General features: G+C 52.8%; 1 protein-coding gene across 6 annotated transcripts in view; it reads right to left on the bottom strand.

Annotated features, from left to right (window-relative positions):
• The window catches only part of LOC122695587, a 154,638-nt gene that overhangs the window by 114,063 nt on the left and 21,989 nt on the right, over positions 1–18,586 (bottom strand). For 2 of the 6 annotated variants that reach the window (XM_043905665.1, XM_043905666.1), the window contains one exon: positions 10,377–10,721. The exons of the other annotated variants lie outside the window; for them this stretch is intronic. In XM_043905665.1, the coding sequence (XP_043761600.1) occupies positions 10,542–10,721 (180 nt within the window). In that variant the 3' untranslated portion in view covers positions 10,377–10,541. Of the gene's footprint in view, positions 1–10,376; positions 10,722–18,586 lie in introns of those variants that run through there. 6 annotated transcript variants of the gene reach the window in all.

Below are 18,586 nucleotides of genomic sequence, written 5' to 3'. Positions count from 1 at the left end.
CACATTTGTTTCTTTCTTCATTTTGATGATCACCCAGGATGTCAGCTCCCTGGGCTGTCCCTCCTCGCCCACTCCCATGCTTATCTGACAAAAGAATCAGAAGTCCTCTCCTATCTACCCATAAAGACACTTGATGAAAAAGCTTCCCGCTGGAGCTATCTGCAGCCCATGATACAAGAACACAGCCTGCAATAATGTTGCAGGTTGCAGCCTAGGAGTTACCCTAAATGGTGAGAAAATTTGTGCTGAGCGCACAGAAGCCAACTGGAAGAAATGGACAGTGTTCTCTGGCAGGAATGACATGTGCTGGAGCCCCAGTTTACCAGGGAGGAGAAGCCAGAGACAAACGCCTTCAGTAGCTTGTACCTGGGCTTGGGATGAGAGGAGGTGGGAAACCCAAACTGAGTATCATGTGCAATGCGTCATCTCATGGTGGGATGGGGTCAATGAAGGTGACTTCTAAGAAACTTCTGGGGTGCCAAGGCCAAACCCCTAGACCTCCTAAAAGTATCAGTTCATGCCTGTTTCTATAATCTCCCAGGAGAGCTTGGACATTAAAACTTGCAAAGCATTTCACAGAAGAGGATGTCTTCCGCATCTTGGTTGTATACCCTCTCCTCAGTCTCTTCCTTGTATCCACCACTCTGGCCTACCCGCCACCCTCAGCACCCTCCCAATAAAGCCCCGCTTCAATGCCAAGATACAAATAGCCGAATACCCTCCGAGGGGTTATCAGCCTAAATTCAGAGTACATAGGGCTTCCCAGGTGGCAAAGTGCTAAAGAATCCACCAATGTGGGAGACGCAAGAGGTACGGGTTCAATCCCTGGGTCAGGAAGATCCCCTGGAATAGGAAATGGCACACTCCAGTATTCTTGCCTGGAAAATTCCATGGACAGAGGAGCCTGTCGGGCTATATAGTCCATGGGTTGCAAAGACTTGGACATGATTGGGCAACTGAGCGCACACACACACACACAGAGCACATAAAAACAGAGGTGTGAAAAAGCAACCTGAAAAACACACGCACTTCTACCATCAAAGAACACTGGTTATTCACCATAATTCCACATCTCCAAAACTCAAATTCCAGCCATCGATTCAACCCAGGCTAAATTCTAGTCACTCTTGAAAGGAAACATATCAGCCCAGTTCAAAGCAACATATGATAAGGATACATTGAAAATAATATCCAAAGTTCCACAAAGAGAAATAGTTATGTCAAATTTTCCTTTGACAACTTATCCACCATAAAGTTTCTCATCCCATTATGAAGAAATACACTAAGGAGGCAAGAGAAAGTAGAGAAAACTCTGACAGAGAGGGGAAGGGGAGTGACCTTAGTTATCTTATTAGAACGATAATAAGAGCTAATGTCTTTTCGAGGACTATTTCCTGGCATGGAGCTATGTATATTTTATGAATAATTAAAAAAAATTTTTGTGTGTGTGTTTTGGCCACATCGGGCGGCATGTGGGATCTTAGTTCCCTGGCCAGGGATCGAACCTGTGTCCCCTGCATTGTAAGACTAGAGTCTTAACCACTGGACCACCAGGGAAGTCCCCAGAGCTATGCATTTTACATGCACTGTCTCACATTCTCTTCCTCAAAACCTTTGCCTCCCAGTATTACCATTCCTTCCTTGGAGAAGGGAACAGCAGCCCACTCCAGTATTCTTGCCTGGAGAATTTCATGGACAGAGGAGCCTGGCGGGGTATAGTCTATGCGGTCACAAACAGCTGGACAAGACTTAGCAACGAGACAACATTACCATTCCTTAGAGAAGCTTCATCAAGCCTCTGTGCTCCCGTACATGCTGTTCCCTCTGCCTGAGAAGCCCTTCCAGTCTCATCTCCTCCCTGAGACATGCTCTGAACACCTCTTAACCTTCATGAGACACTGACCGTCCCTGGGGAAGTCTTCCCTCTATCCCAAGCATCGTTTTCCTAGAAGTCCAGATTTTTTCTCCAGCCATGGACCACATGGTCACTGTAATCACTTGTTCCCAAGCCTTGTCTATTCATTAGCTGAGCGCTGTCCTCAAGGGCACTGATCTAAATGGACCTTTGTCTCCTCAGCATGTCACACAGAGCCAGGCCAACACTACAAGCTTAACAAATATTTGTAGAATAGAGCAACACAGGAATACATTTCTCCCATGAAGATCGACCAATAAGAGGATTTCATTTTTTAAAAAAAAAAGCACATATCAAGACTCCTTCCAGGTACAGGTGTTTACCAATGGAAGACACGCCTCCACCCCAGGACAGTCTGTGCAGAGGGTGTCCAGCCTGCAGTTGACTTAAGCAAATTTCTCCACTGTCCATTTGGTCCAAGCAAACTACTTTGCTTTCTGCTCTCTCTCACTAAGAATTTTCAGAAAGTATTCTCCTATACATTTTCTTGGCTGTGCCTGGTATCAGCTGCGGCGTGTGGGGTCTAGTTCCCTGACCACGGATTGAACCCAGGCCCCCCTGCATCGGGAGCTCGGAGTCGTCTTAGCCACGGGACCATCAGGGAAGTCCCAGAAAGTGTCGTGAAGGATCTCAGGAAGCAGTGGGAGGGTCTGGCCTCACTTTATTCATCTAAGGTTTAGCTTGTAAGCCCAGCAGGTCAGACTGCTTCTCCGCCATCAATCCAAGGAGAACAGCTTCTTCAACTGCATCTCAAGTGGGAGAACCACCTACTGCCCGCAGGAAACCACCCCTGGAACCGAGTCACGGGGCCGGAAGGAGGGCAGCGGACATTCAAACCCAGGACCGCGAGTGCTCCGCGCCTGCTGCACACATGAACATCCATGCATATACACAACACATGCGCACGCATGTGCACACAACACACATGTGTATGTGACACCCGTGCACACGACATGCGCGTGTATACATGACACGTGCACACAACATGCACATGCACATGTGTCCATGACGCGTGCATGCACTCGTGTACATGACACACACACACCCTTGGAGGCATGTTCTCTCTTAGTGGAAACGAGACATGATGAGACCATTCTCTTTCATGTCTTGTGACCACCTTGAGCACGACCGTTACGGACCACGCTGCTCCTTTATTCAAAACTGCAGGGTTGTTTACTGTGCTGTCTTCAAAGCGGGGAACGGATCCCATGACTTCTAGAGGAAGAAATCCGCAAAGCTCTGGGCCAGGGGCAGGAGAAGCGGCCATCTGACTGGCACACGGGGTGGGGGCGCAAGGGGGCAAGGGTGCTCTGGGGGGCGGACGAGTACTGACCACCCAGCGAAGCGGGTCAGAACCCAGCTCTGGGTCCCCGCTCCGGCTGCAGTGCCTGACATCAGCATGACCTCGGCCAGGGACCACGACCTCTCTCGGCCTTACCCGCCACAGGGACCAAACAACGTCAGCTCTGGGGTCTGCAGCGGATAAATGGGGACCATCTCCACAGAGCCCTCTGCAACGTGTCTGGCTCACGGGAAGCCACCAGCTTTGAAGACATGACCATCCGCTCTCTCGACTTGCTTTGCCTCCGTCCTCTGACGGACGGCTGGGTGTTCGCTCCATCCAGGGCTGAGCAGACCGAAGCCGAGAGCTGCCGCGATTCGCCCAAGAGCTCAGAGTAGCCGGGGGCCGTCCCCACCGCCCTGACCCAGGGCCACCTTCACTGGCCCGTCAGGGCTCCGCTCCCTTTGTCCCTGTCCCCCTGTGGCTTCTTTCCAGAGTCCTGAGAAACCACGGCCCCCTCATGCCTCTAGGAGGCCGCCAGGGAGCGTGGCAGGAGACAGCAGCCGCAGGGAAACTTTTAAAGGGAAAAGAAAAAGAAAAGACCGCTGGCCTTCTCTCGGGGAGGTACCCCGCTGCACGCACAGAGAAGGGAGGGCAGTGCCCCCTCCTCTTTCTGCCCCTGCCCCCAGCCGCCCCAGGTGGGCGCCCGCTGGCCGAGTCCTGCGCTGGGACCTGGCCTCCCCGGAGCTGCCAGAAGACCTCAGCTCAGGCTGCCCGCTGCATCCGCCCCGGAGGGGAGGGGAGCGGGCCTGGGAGGAGCAGCCTGACCCCCACCCATCCCTCCGCATTCATCCCGGGGTCCTCCAAGGGGACAAGGGCCTGATTCTGTGACCCCTGAGCCCCGCCTCTCAGCCCCCAGCCCTCAGGCGGCCTGGGAAGCCTCCCGCCTACGTTCAGAGGCCTGGAGGCGCCGGGAGCTCGCTCAGTGCTCAGAGGCACTCTGTGTGTTCCCCAGAACCGCTGATCTGAAAAAGGGGTGCTCCCTGTGCGAACGGAAAGCAGGCCGCCCAGGTCTTCGCAAAGAGCCACGTCTGCACAATCCTGCCCTTTCTGGAAACTCCAAGCCCCTCACCCTCCTCCAAAGGTCTGAATCAGGCCTCCACCAGAGGTGTGCGCACAGAAGCCTAGCTGACAGCTGTCTGCATGCAGAACTTCAGAAGTGGACCCACTTCAGTGCGACTTGTTCAGAAGCCGGCTGGCCAAGCAAAAATGTACATGGTGTATTCAATCAAAAAGCTCAGCTATCCACTCCAGTGAATAAACAGATCCTATGTGGGGCTGGGGGCTGGGGGCTGGGTGGTGGGGGGCAGACCTGTGCAGTGAACAACAATAAAATCTTGAAACCAAATATCAAAAATATACAAGTCATTTCTAAGTGAAAAATCACGACTGTTTTTTATTTCCTTCTTTGTGCTTCTCAGCATTTTATAAAAACGCACCACGGCAGGTTTGGAGTCTGATAAAAAAAATTCATCTTTGAAAAGCCTCCTTTTTTCTTTTTCTTCTCCTACATTCCATCCACGCCAGCTCGCTTGAATTCGGTGTTCAAACACCTTTCTCCCCAGCACAAGCCCCAAGAGGGATTTTTTTTGGAGGGAGGTTAGAAGCTTGAAAAGAGGAAACAGACCAGCCCTGCGATTTCTCCCTTCAATTCCCAAACGCAAATCGGAGTAAAGATGGAATGAAACTGCAGGACCTCAGGATGCCCCCCGGGCTCGGGGGTAACCGACCTGGTAAACAGCTATTGGTGAGGCCGCACAAACACGGCGCAGGCAAATAAACAGCTGAAAAAAAGAAAGAAATGTTTTAAGAAGAATCAAGTCAGGAGCAGCAAGGGTGCTCTGTAAGGCCAGGCCAAGGAGGGGGAAAACAATGCCCAAGACGCAAGCCTCTTCCGCCGGGGGCTGTCCGTGGGGAGGCCCTGGGCCCCGAGCGGCGGCTTTGTGCGCCCGGGAAGCTGGCCGCCGCGGAGGGAGCGGCGCTGCGCCCCCGCCCCGGGCCGCAGGCCGGCCGGGCGCCGGTTCCCCGGGCAGGGCGGCGGGAGGCCGCGGCCGCCGGCGGATCCACAGCTCCATCGCGCGGCCGCTCGGAGGACAGCCGCGCCGCACTCCGGGAAGCGGTCCAGGGCTCCGCTCCTCCAGCGGCCCCGGGAGGGTCTGGAGCCCAGCCTGAGCCCGCCAAGCTGTCGCTCCCGGGCCCGAGGCAGGAGCCCGCAGACGGACACCAGCTGTCCCGGCGAGTACAACCGAGGTCCGGCCTGGAACCGGCTGCCCCAGGGATGCTCAGTGCTGCTCTTGCCATCAGGGGCCAGACCCACCTTCTCCTTTGGCATCTTACTCCACGTGAGAAAGGTCTGCTCTCCAAACAGAGCAGGGCCCGAGGGAAGGGGCCCGAGGGAAGGGGCCCGAGGGAAGGGCAGGCCTGATGGGCAACAGGACTGCCGGGCACACCGTCCATCCGGGCTTTTTGCATCAGGAATTCAGCCTCAGGCCTGCGAGCAGGGCCTCTGGCACGTGTGATCCCGGGCTCAGCCCTCAGCCCTGCACGGTCTACAGACCTAGAACCACTTCTGAAACACAGCCCTCGACTCCAGGAGCCTCCTGAGACAGGATCCCGTCCTCAGAAACAAGTGTTGGGATGACCCAATTTCGTTCTGTGTGTGTGTGTGTGTGTGTGTGTGTGTGAGAGAGAGAGAGAGAAAGAGAGAGAGAGATGTCTTCTTTAGCCCTTTATCTGCCGATGGACATCTAGGTTGCTTCCATGCCCTGGCTATTGTAAACAGTGCTGCAGTGAACATGGGTGGGCATGTGTCTTCTGGAATTATGGTTTTTTCAGAATATATGCCCAATAGTAGGATTGAAGTGTTACTCATTCAGTCGTGTCTGACCCTTTGCAACCCCACAGGCTGTAGCCCACTAGGCTCCTCTGTCTGTGGGATTCTCCAGGCAAGAATACTGGAGTGGGTAGCCATTCTCTTCTCCAGGGGATCTTCCCGGCCCAGGGATTGAACCCCGGTCTCCTGCACTGTAGGCAGATTCTTTACCATCTGGGCCACCAGGGAAGCCAAAGTAATGGAGTTGCTGGGTCCTTTTAGGACGTCGACTGAGACATCTAGCCGAAAACTCTTTCACTGAGAGCTAAGCCCACCTGTGGTCCTCTCATAACCTCGCACTCCTAGGCCATCACCGAGCTCTCCAATCAGTAGATTTTAGGGGTTTTGTTTTTGATTTTTGCCTTTTTATTGTTGCCCACAGTAAAAATTAGAACTGGCAATAATAAGAAGAGACAAATGTTGGGATTATGGGGTCACTAACTGAAGAACATGTGATCTCCATCTTGACCACTGAAGGAACCTGAGACAGGGAAAAATAATCCTAGAGCAGCAGCGGGAATATACATATTAATGAGAGTATTATCTGAGCCTCCCCGGCGGCTCTGCGGTAAAGAATCCACCTGCCAATGCAGGAGATGGGGGTTCAATCTCTGGGTCAGGAAAACCCCCTGGAGAAGGGAATAGCTACCCACTCCAGTAGTCTTGCCTGGAGAATTCCATAGGAAAACAAACAAAAAAAATCCTTAGAACAGCAGCAGGAATATACATATTATTAAGAATATTATATAACAGGTAACCATAGCAAAGGCATTGAGCAAACTGCTTCCTACTCATTATCTCCCTGAATCTTTTCAGCCACCTTAGAAGATGGGCACTTTTATGATTTCTGTTTTACAGAAAAGGAAAGGGAAGTGCCCAGAGGTTAAATAACTTGCCCAGGTCTGCAGCTGGCAAGTGGCAAAGCCAGGCCTGGATCTCAGAGCCTGGAGCTGGCTCCTGGGCTGACTGCCTCCTCAATTCCATCTTTCAACTCAGCTCCCCCTCCTAAGGAGGGATCCAGGTTTTGTTGGACCTGAAGCTTGGACATTTTTCTGAAGGGAGGGGCAGCTTCTTTAAGAAAAACAATGAGGTTATAAATACACATGAGGGTTTAAATACACAGTCCGGTACAGGGCGTGGAGGGTCCGTGTAGGTGAGGGATGGCGCTTCATTACCTCCAGGGTAGGTCCAGCTCTGCTCCCCCACCTCCCCTGCAGCTGGGCTTCCCGAACCACTGCATCTGCTCCTCCAGGTCACTGCTCCAGCCTCTGCAACTGCCATCCACGCCCAGCATCCTTAAAACTGCTTTGACTCAAGGTCACCCAATGATGGGGGGCTTCCCCGGGCGGCTCAGTGGCAAAGAACCCGCCTGCCAATGCGGGAGACACAGGTTCGCTCCCTGGGTCGGGAAGATTCCCTGGAGGAGGAAATGGCAATCCACTCCAGTATTCTTGATTGGGAAATTCCATGGACAGAGGATCCTGGGGGGCTACAGTCCACGGGGTCACAAAGAGTCAGACACGCCTAGCGAGTAAACACATCACCCTCTGACACCCCAGGCGCCAAGTACAAGGAGTCCTCCGTAGCCCTGACCTTCCTCCTCCTGGAAACCTGGAGAGCGCTCCAGTCTCCAGGCTTCCCTCCTGCCATCCAGCCACTCTCTCTCTGTCCCTCGTTGCTGGAATTTCTGTGTCCTGTTTCTAAAACATCCTGGTGAGCACAGGCAGAGGAATGAGGATAAACCCAGAGGCAAGGGAAACCTGAGGTTTCAGCCCGGACCCCTGGTTAAGAGAGTGTGACCCTCAGCCATCCAGTGACCTTCCCTGAGCTCACTGTCTCTTCTGCGTTGTGGCTGCTGTTCAGTTGCTAAGTTGTGTCCGACTCTTTGCGACCCCGTGGACGGCAGCACACCGGCTCCCCTCTGCTTCACCATCTCCCGGAACTTGCTCAAACCCATGTCCATTGAGTCAGTGATGCCATCCAACCATCTCATCCTCTGTCGCCCCCTTCCCCTCTTGCCTTCAATCTTTCCCAGCATCAGGGACTTTTCCAATGAGTCAGCTGTTCACATCAGATGACCAAAATACTGGAGTTTCACCTTCAGCATCATTCCTTCCAGTGAATATTCAGGGTTGATTTCCTTTAGGATGGACTGGTTTGATCTCCTTACAGTCCAAGGAACTCTCAAGAGTCTTCTCCAACACCACAGTTAAAAGCATCAGTTCTTCGACACTCTTCTGCATGATTAGGATTATACACTACAAGTGACTCAGAAGGTTAAATGAGATAATATATGCAGTATGCTTCGTAGGCTGCCTATGTCCTTGGGCTCCCTAATTGCTGAGAACCATGGTCAGCCCTGAGCTGACCACCTCTGGCCTGAGCACTAGATGACTATTTCCAACACTTAACAGAATCACCTCACCCAGGAGGCCCTCCCAGAAACTCATCTTGTCTAAAAGCACTCCTCCCCAGCAAAAATGTTCAATGACAGAGGAATGGATAAAGAAGACGTGGTACACAGATACAGTGGGATATTACTCGGCCGTTAAAAAGAAACGGATCGACCTAGAGGTTGTCACGCTGAGTGAAGTAACTCAGACAGAGAGTCGGACAGAGAAGGAGAAATAGCGTATGACATCCCATATATGCAGAATCTAAAAAGAAATGATACAAATGAACTTACTTACAAAAGGCCAACAGACTCCCAGACTTAGAGCGCAAGCTTATGGTTACTGAGGGTAGGGAAAGGACTGGGCGGGGGGGAGGGATGCTTAGGGAGTTTGGGGTTGACATGTACACACTGCCAGGTTTTAAATGGATCACCAACAAGGACCTCGTGTACGGCACAGGGAACTCTGCTCCACGGCGTGTGGCAGCCTGGATGGGAGGGGAGTCTGGGGGAGAAAGGACACGTGTACATGTGTGGCTGAGTCCCTTCGCTGTGTGCCTGAAACTATCACAACATTGTTCATCCACTATACCCCAATGCAAACTAAAACGTTTAAAAGTGCTCTTCCCCCCCGCCCCACAAGTCCACTCCCTCCGTTTTTTTCCTGCCAGTTTCTGGATGGCACCATTGACTATTTGGCATGGATAAGACACCCAGGATCCACCTTGAATCCACCCTACGCCGCGCCGACAATCTCCGTGGATCCGCACCTAGCATCCCCCTCAGTCCGCACCTTCCTCTCCTGCTCATGCCCAGGTCCTCGGGATCTCGCCCTTGGACCCCTGACCAGTCTCCTAGATGAGGGGCTTCCCCACTGCCCTCAACCCATCCTCCTCCCAAGAAGGCTGAGCACCCTCAAACCACCTCCCACTGATGGTGCTATTTCTCTATTTAAAACCCTGGGAACGTCCTGCCTTTTCCGTCAGTATGAAGTCCCACCCAGCCACAAAGCCCGGGATCCTCAGGCCCCTGCAGGGCATGTGCTTGCACATCTCCCCCTGAACTCCCTGAAGGATTCGCCGGAAGGCTTTTCCCCTAAAGGGTCTTCTCAGACATCCCAGAGCATCTGCTCTCCTCTCCCTTCTGTGCCTCTGCACACAGGAGCCCACCGCTGGGAATGCCCCCCCCTTTCTCTGCCAACCACTTGCAGAGCCCCATTCAAATGTCACCTCCTCCCGGAAGCCTGCCAGGATTCCCCTCCAAAGCCCAGAACCAATCCTCTGTGCCTCCTGTATGTTCCTGGATCACGGCACTATTCAAGCCTTACAATAGCAGGATTTATTTCTCATTTCAGAGGCTATGTGGTGAGTTCTTTGAGAGCACCAACATCTTAAAAGACAAGAGAGTGCACTGGGCAAAGAGTGTGGGTTTTGTAACTGGACACCGACACCCTGAGCACAAATCTAGTTCTATTTACCCTGTCACCACAGCTGGGTGATCTGACATCATTTCTCCAGGCTTCCGTTTTCTTGTCTGTATCATGGGAGGACGATGGGATGTCCCTTAGAAGGGGTGGGAAGGGGGTGAAAAGGCTTAGAACAGTGCCCGACACAAGGCAATGCTGACCAAGAGAACTAAAGCATCAGCTCCTGTGTGATCTAGGGCTTCCCCGGTGGCTCAGCAGTAAAGACTCTGCCTGCAATGCAGGAGACACGGGTTCGATCCCTGGGTCGGGAAGATCCCCCGGAGAAGGAAATGGCAACCCTCTCCAGCATTCTTGCCTGGGAAATCCCATGGACAGAGGAGCCTGGCGGGCCACAGTCCATGGGATCTCAAAGAGTCGGACACGACCGAGCGACTGAGCATGTTCAAATCACATTGAAGAACTAAAAAGAAACAGCTGAAATTCATTTTAATCATGTTTATTGAATCCAACACATCTCAAATATCATTGTTTCAACATGAAATTAACATTTTTAAAATATTGTGCATGAGTGGACTTCCCTGGTCAACCAGTGGTTCAGAATCTGCCTGCCAGTGCAGGGGATGTGGGTTCAATCCCTGGTCGGGGAAGATCCCACAAGCTGAGGAGCAAGGAAGCCCAAGCAGGAGCTCGGCGACAAGGGAAGCCCCGCGATGGGAGCAGCCCCGTCCCCACAGCCAGACAAAGCCCCGCACGGCAACGAAGACCCAGGGCAGCCTAAAAGAATGAAAAGAAAATTATCTGTCAACTATTCTGTGGTTTTCTCCACACTAAGCCTTTGAAATCCAATGTGCATGTTCTGCTTAAAAAGTGGAAGTCTCAATCGCTCAGTCATGTCCGACTCTTCGCGACCCCATGGGCTGCAGCCCGCCAGGCTCCTCTGTCCGTGGGGTTTCCCAGGCGAGGATACTGGAGTGGATTGCCATGCCCTCCTCCAGGGCATCTTCCCAACCCAGGAATCGAACCCAGGTCTCCTGCATCGCAGGCAGGTTCTTTACCATCTGAGCCCCTGGGGAGCCCCACGTGCTCCACTGAGAGCTTCTAAGTGGGTTCACACGTGCCGCAGCGGACCTGCCCCCAGGCCACGAGTGGCTCCTGGCTGCTATGTTCTGGTGACCCCTGCCCCCCCAGAGGAAAGGACCCTGGAAACGCGTGCCCAGTTCCCTCCAGACCCCACCGTCCCCGCGCCTTTTTCCTCTCCTGATTTTGCTTTTTCTCCCTCCTCTGGAATCAGCCCTGTATCAGAGAGTATAACCCCACGCTGAGTCCTGGGGGTGAGGGGGGTCCTCTGATCGCACAAACCCCTGAACCCCAAGAGCTCCCTGGATGCGGACTTCTCAGGACAGCGTGTCCACCCTGGTCTGCGAAGCTGGACGGCCCCTTCTGCCCAGGTCTGTGCCCTCCACCTTCCTAACAGGGCCAGATCTCAACCCACACCCATCAGACCCAAGGATCCATTGAACTTTCTGAGCCGGCCCGAGACAGAGGAGTCCATTTTTATGCATCTCTGCCTCCCAAGGCCAAGCACAGCCCTCTGGAGGGGAATTAAATGGTTCCTGAAGGTTAATCCTATGTGCTCTCTATTCTAATTGCCTTTATAGGTGAGGCTGTGATAAGCTAACATAAATCGTCTTAGCCCCGCAGCGTCATAAGCCTGAGCTTTCATTAATTCCCCTTGAAGACACCGGTGTTATTCTTTCCATTTCACTGATGACTCATATATTTTGCCCAAGGTCACTCAGTGAGGACATCCTGCCCCAAACACATTTTATTACGTGGCAGGCGAGAATTGTTCTTATTCTAAAACAAACAGAAGATGAGCATGCAATGTCCAGGCTGGCTGTGAGCATTCCGGGCACGCAGACACCCAGAACACCCTGCTGGTCAACACTGGCGTGGGCTCCCCACGTGATTCAGAGTAAGGAATCCACCCTCCAGCAAAGCGAGAGACTCGGGAGATGTGGGTTCGATCCCTGGGTTGGGAGGATCCCCTGGAGGAGGGCATGGCATCCCTTGTCCAGGATTCTTGCCTGGAGAATCCCATGGACAGAGGAGCCTGGCGGGCTACAGTCCACGGGGTTAGCAAAGAGTCAGACACGACTCAGCGACCGAGCACAGTACAGTGAAATCTTAGCCACAGAAAAACACAAAAGGGTGGGCGTGTGTGCAGGGGAGGGTTACACCTCCGTGCAAGTGGTCCATAAAGGGTCCCAGGGAGCAGCTCCTCAAAAAGCTGAAACAAATGAGAAAAATGATTTCCCGTGAAGGTCAAACAAGTTAAATCAGCGTCCCATAGGAAGCTGGGATGGATGTCTTCCTCGGGGTTAAGTAACAGTAGGGGCTTCGGCAGCTGCAGAGACAGACACGCCCTCCTATCCCTGCCTCTGCCTTTGTGCAGGATGCGGGCAGGACGGGGGGCCCTGACCCTCCCAAAGGCACCCGCAGTAAAAGCAGGGTCAGGATTTCCAGGCAGGGTGGCGGGGAGGCCGCTGAGCCCGCTGCTTGTCCCAAGAGAGGCAGCCGAAGTCCCCCGCCACCGCAAAGGGGCATCGCCAGGACCTGCCACCGACAGAGCCCCCAAGTCCTAATCCAAGCGAGTAATTAGACCTGCGTGTCATCATGGGCTTAAAAACCCTAGAACTGAACAGTCAGATCCATGAGTCAGAAGGTACACTGGTGTGTGCCAGGGGCGGGAGAGGGCAGGGCCATGGGGACTCGGTGTTTAAAGGGGACGGAGCTGAAGTTTAGGAAGGTGAAAAACCTGGGAGATGGGTGATGGTGAGCGTTGCACCACGATGGGAATGTACTTGGTGGAACTGAACCGAGTATACAGGTAAATATGGTTACAGTATGTTACAGTATGTTTATATTGTGTGGCTTTCACCACAATAAAGAAAATAAAAAACTTTAAAAAGACCTAGAGCTAAAGGAAATGATCGAGGACTATGCACTCAAACCCCAAAATGCACCTAGACAATCCCTCCAAGCTTGAAAGGAACGATTCCATGATTGAGACAAGGAAAATGGGTTTTCACAGGCACCCATGAGCCCACGCTGATGTAAATACAGGGTTGAACAGATAAATTCATGGGAGAGAAAAAACAAAAGTTCCCTACAGAAGAATTCCAAACATTGTATGTAGGGACCTCCCCCCTGGGAAATTGGCCACCTGATGCGAAGAGCCAACTCACTGGAAAAGACCTAGAAGATGGGAAAGATTGAGGACAGGAGAAGCGGGTGGCAGAGGATGAGATGGCATCACTGACTCAATGGACATGAACTTGAGCAAACTCTGGGAGACAGCCTGGCATGCTGCAGTCCATGGGGCTGCAAAGAACCGAACACAACTTATCGACTGAACTGTAACAACAAAATCGGAAATGAGCTTGATCCCCTCCTGCTGAGCATGGGCTGTATCTGGTGACTCTTCCAAGGAACAGAGGAAAGGGAAAAGCAGAAATTCACGGTGGAGAAACCTGGCAGCCACCACATCATCCAAGCGATCAAGGTCAACGTCATGCTGATATCACATGCCCCTGATACAGCACCACGAGACTGCTTAACCTCTGTGGTATTCTTCCCCAACCCTAGGCTATTATGAGAAAACATCAGACAAAGCCAAAGTGAATGAAGGACATTCTTCAGAACACATAACCAGTACTCTCCAAAATCGTCAAGACCAGACAAGACTAAATGGAATGCGGGCTTCCAATTGGATCCCAAACAGGAAGCAGTCATTAGTGGAAAATCTAGTGATACGCCAATAAAGTGTGTGGTTCAATACACAGCATTGCAACCACGGTAATATTTGAGTTTTGACAATAGGGCTGTGGAGGGTTAACAATTGGAGAAATGAAGCAAGGGCTGTGCAGAAGCTCTCTGTAGTAACTCTGCAACTGTTTGGTAAATCCAGAGCCATCCCAAAATAAAGAGCTTATTTTGGAAAGTGTAATTGATACAGTGGGAGGATAACTGGTCCAGGCCATCACCCACTCCTGCGAACAACACAACAGGATGACGTCATAAAGCCATGCACAGGTTCAGTCCAAGGTCCCTCATGAAAGGGAGTCCTGTGTGCCAGGGCTTAAAGCAAAAGTAAAGTGAATGTCACTCAGTCGTGTCTGACTCTTTGCAACCCCATGGACTAAACAGTCCATAGAACTCTCCAGGCCAGAATACTGGAGTGGGTAGCCTTTCCCTTCTCCAGCGGATCTTCCCAACCCAGGGATCGAACCCAGGTCTCCCGCATTGCAGGCGGATTCTTTACCAGCTGAGCCACAAGGGAAGCCCTTGGGTGCCAGGGCTTGATTACTTCTAATTCCTAAACCACCCGGAGCACCAGCCTCCCTTCATGTGGGCAACTGGCGACGGGGGAAGTTTAAGCAATCTGACAAAGTCACACAGCGTCCAGGTGTGCAACCGATTCTAACCCAAAGCATGGGTTCTCTTCCACGAGTCCCACTGGCCCTGCCCAGACGGGGCCCACGGAAGACCACCACCTCATCCGATCAGAGCCCTGGGGGCTCCGCCAGGGGACTCCTCCATCAGATGCCTTTCGGTCGGGGCTGCTGGAATGAGATGGTCTTTTCGGAGCTGATACAGAGGGGAACCACTAGGTGGCGACAGACCCCAGCGATGCCAAGGAGCGATGCCCATCGAGGACCACCTCCAGCTCAGACCTCTCTCTGCCTAAGAGTCCCAGCACCAATGTTTGCTGAAAACCATTCAGGGCTTTTGTCTTGCCAAGATTTGCACCACCATAGAAAGGAGGGGTGCCCTCACCCACTGGTATAATTTTGGAGGTCCAGCTGCAAAAATAACCAAAGACTGATTTATGTCTTCCTTGGAAGAAGCTGGTAGACAGCCGTGTATGTGTGTGAGCTGTTCGTCGTGCCTGACTCTTTGTGACCCTGTGGGCTGTGGCCACCGGACTCTTCTGCCCATGGGATTTCTCAGGCAATGATCCTGGAGTGGGTTACCATTCCCTTCTGCAGGGGATCTTCCTGGCCCAGGGATGGAACACAGGTCTCCTGCATTGCAGGCAGACTCTTTACCGTCTGAGTCACCAGCGACGCTCTGAGCTACTTGTAAACTGGCATAAACACACACAGTGGGAGTGGGCTTTAGATTCACTCTGCAGAGTCAAACTTAGCAGGACTCTTGACAACCACGCTAACAGTCACCGCCGTGGAGCGCAGACATAGGTGCTGGTCCCTGCCTTTGAAACCCGGAGAGCTCCAGAACCCAACGGCCTGGACTTGAATCACACCATCACGCCAACCAGCTCCATCGCTCACTGTATGTGGGACCTCAGGCGCCCGGGCCAGCGCTGAGCCTCACCTTCCTGGTCTCACCCTGGAGATGGGCTCACGACCCAGCCCACGAGAGTCACTGTGACAATGACGCAGATTAACAGTGAAAGTCACTGGAATCAGCGCTTAATAAACGTCTGCCGTTTCTGTTGTCGCTTCTCCCCCTTGAGGGGGTATGTCCGCCCCACCCCTCAGCCCTCCAGCCCGCAGACGATGTCAGTGTGTATGTCAACTGTGTGCAGACACGCTCAGCCGTGTCTGACTCCATACGGCCCCACGGACTATAGCCTGCTAGTCTCCTCTGTCCATGGGATTCTCCAGGCAAGAATTCTGGAGTGGGTTGCCATTCCCTTCTTCAGGGGATCTTCCCAGTGCAGGGATTGAACCCAGGTCTCCTGCACCACAGGCAGTTTCTTTACTGTCTGAGCCACCGGGAGAGGCCCCTGGGGGTTCCAGAGTCCCCGGGGAATCTCTCCTAGTGACAGGACAGACAAGGGGGTCTAATGAGAACCGATCTAGAAAGCTCTAAACCATATCTCTGTTGGGACTACACCTTTTATCTTAAAATATTTAATCCTGGCTTCATCTTCTTTTTCTCTACCTTTATTACACCTACCTTTAATCTATAAAAACAAAATTTTAAATAAGCTTCCTTAAATCCTCTTGGTGACAAAGCCAGGTTTAAATATGTTTAGCATTTTGCAAAGGCACGTGACTTTTTATAAAGCACTGTCCAAGCGGGGTGGAAAAAGGTAGGCTAGATTTCATGGGGTTTTTTTAGCCTCATCTTGAAATTGGTGAATTTGTAGAAGCCCCTGCAATAATGTTACCTGAACACCAGAGGGCACCACAGCCCACAAGTCTGGCTGGCCCAGCACCGGCGCAGGGCAGGCTCCAAGGGTGGAAAGAGAGAAATAAGAGAGAGATCCTCTTCAGACCCAACACCGTCTGAGCCGCCGGATGCTAACCCTCCTCAGCCTCACACCTCCAAACCCCCGGGGCAGTCAGCATGAGTGGAAGTGTGAAATGTTAGTCGCTCAGTCGTGTCTGACTCCAGCGACCCCATGGACTCTAGCCCGCCAGGCTCCTCTCTCCATGGGATTCTCCAGGCAAGAATCCTGGGGTGGGTTGCCATTTCCTCCTCCAGGGGGTCTTCCCGACCCAGGGATTGAACCTGGGTCTCCTGCATTGGCAGACAGGTTCCTTACCATCTGAGCCACTGGGGAAGCCTTGGGGAATAGAGAGCTGCAAACCTGGGCCACCAGATCTGCATTTGGGTTAAGCGTCTCTGCGTGCTACGCGGATTTAACAGAAGGTGGCGTCACTGACACCTGAGTGATGTGACGCACGGCACGTCGCTCGCTGACAGAGCACCTCCTCCCACGGACGCCCGCCTGCACGCCGCCTGCCACAAGGTCACACCCGGCACAACAGCCCCACCGACCCACCCGGCCGATGAGCAAAGCGGGCTCCAAGCGTGCACAGCGGCTTTCGGAGACCTGGAGTCTGGGCTGGCTGCTGGCCCAGCTCGGGGAAGCCTAACTCAGCCAAAGGCGGCTTGCACTTACCCGCAGCACCGCCCCAAAGGCAAACAGGAGCCTGTTCTCAGGAGTCCTGCCCTCAGTAAACCTGGGTGACGGCTGCTGACAAAGCTCAGGGTGGGTCCCAGGAGCTTCGCCCAACGCCACCCACGCGGGGGGAGAAGCCGCCGCTCAGGGGCCCGCAGCCCCCTGTCTGCCCCAGCCTCCCCTCAGCTCTCAGCAGCCCTCGTAGCTCCTGCAGTATGTTATTACATCCTCCGCTGCATCATCGCTCTGTTAACAGTCAGGCAGGCCCCCGAGACACGCGGGCCAAGACAGACCTGCCTGTTACCACCACCCCCCCAGCCCTCTCTCTCACTCACCGGCCGGCAATGCCGGGCCCCAGAGAGACTCGGAGAATGCGAGAGAGACGAGGACCCTCCACAGAGCCCAGAAGACCCCCCAGCGGTGCTCCAGCCCAACGTGGACCGTGGTGGCTTCTCAAGTGGCCACCCTCCCACCCGGCCCGACTCCCCAGACGCCGCTGATGGCCAGGCCAACAGGCGGGACCGCCCTGCCAAAGGGCACTGCGGGCAGCCACCCACTTTCTTGTAGTTACTTCACATTAGAATCAAAAACGTGGATTCAGTTTTCATACCCTGGCTCCATTTTTCTAGACTTATTCCCCTTTGTCCTCCACTAATAAATATTTCATTGGAAAAGACCCTGATGCTGGGGAAGATTGAAGGCAAAAGCAGAAAGGGGTGGCAGAGGATGAGATGGTTAGATGGCATCACCCTCTCAATGGACATGAGTTTAAGCAAACTCCAGGAGACGGTGGAGGACACAGAAGCTCGGCGTGCTGCAGCCTAAGGGGTTGCAAAGAGTCGGACAAAACTTAGAGACTAAACAACAACAATGAATATTTCATGTCAAAAACAATCTGAAAGGGAGGAAAGTTATGTATACATATGGCTGATTCACGTTGAGGTTTGACAGAAAATAACAAAATTCTGCAAAGCAATTATCCTTCAATTAAAAAATAAATTAAAAAAAAAAAAAAACTCCTAAAATGGTTTACTAGCAAAGAATGACAACATCTACCTTTCCACCAAGAAGGATGAATCTGTTGAAGCCCATGTAAGCCCCAAACGACGCATCTCCCCTTTGTGAATGCCTCCTTATTGTAGCCGGGAGTGACTGTGAACTCCTGACTGGTCCACACCAGTGGTCCTCAGGGTATACGCTGCCTGGAAATTCTTGGCTACATCCACAGCCTAAGCCGGTCCATGCTGACAGTCATTCCTGGGAGGCAGCAAGCCCCTCAGCCCTGTGTCCCCACCATGCATGAATCAAAACGCTGGGCACCAAGGATCTATCAGTAAGTGTTGCTTTGGGCAGAGAACTCCATCCTAATTCACACATCAAATTTCTGAAATAAGGCTCAGCAGAGCGGGAGATCAGAGCAGAGTGGAGTGGAGTGAGCCCTTCTGCCAGCTACCACCCACATCGGCGTCCACACTGAGGATGGAAGGAGGGGGTCTCAGTGCTGAGCTTCTGGGGGACCCGGAGCCCCTGTCTGGGACCTTCATCTCAGAGTGAGGGGCTCACCTGTGGTAAGCAGTGTCAGGGCCCGCAGTATTCTTACAGGCCCCTCAAAGTGCTGTGATTTCTTTTAAACACAGAAGAAAAAGGAACATACAGTCTTAGGCTGGAGAAGATGTTTTAATATGTAATATTAATACATTCG

Source organism: Cervus elaphus, chromosome 5, assembly GCF_910594005.1.
Source record: "Cervus elaphus chromosome 5, mCerEla1.1, whole genome shotgun sequence".
Classification (NCBI taxonomy): Eukaryota; Metazoa; Chordata; class Mammalia; order Artiodactyla; family Cervidae; genus Cervus; species Cervus elaphus.
This window is presented reverse-complemented; position numbering and strand designations above follow the sequence as displayed.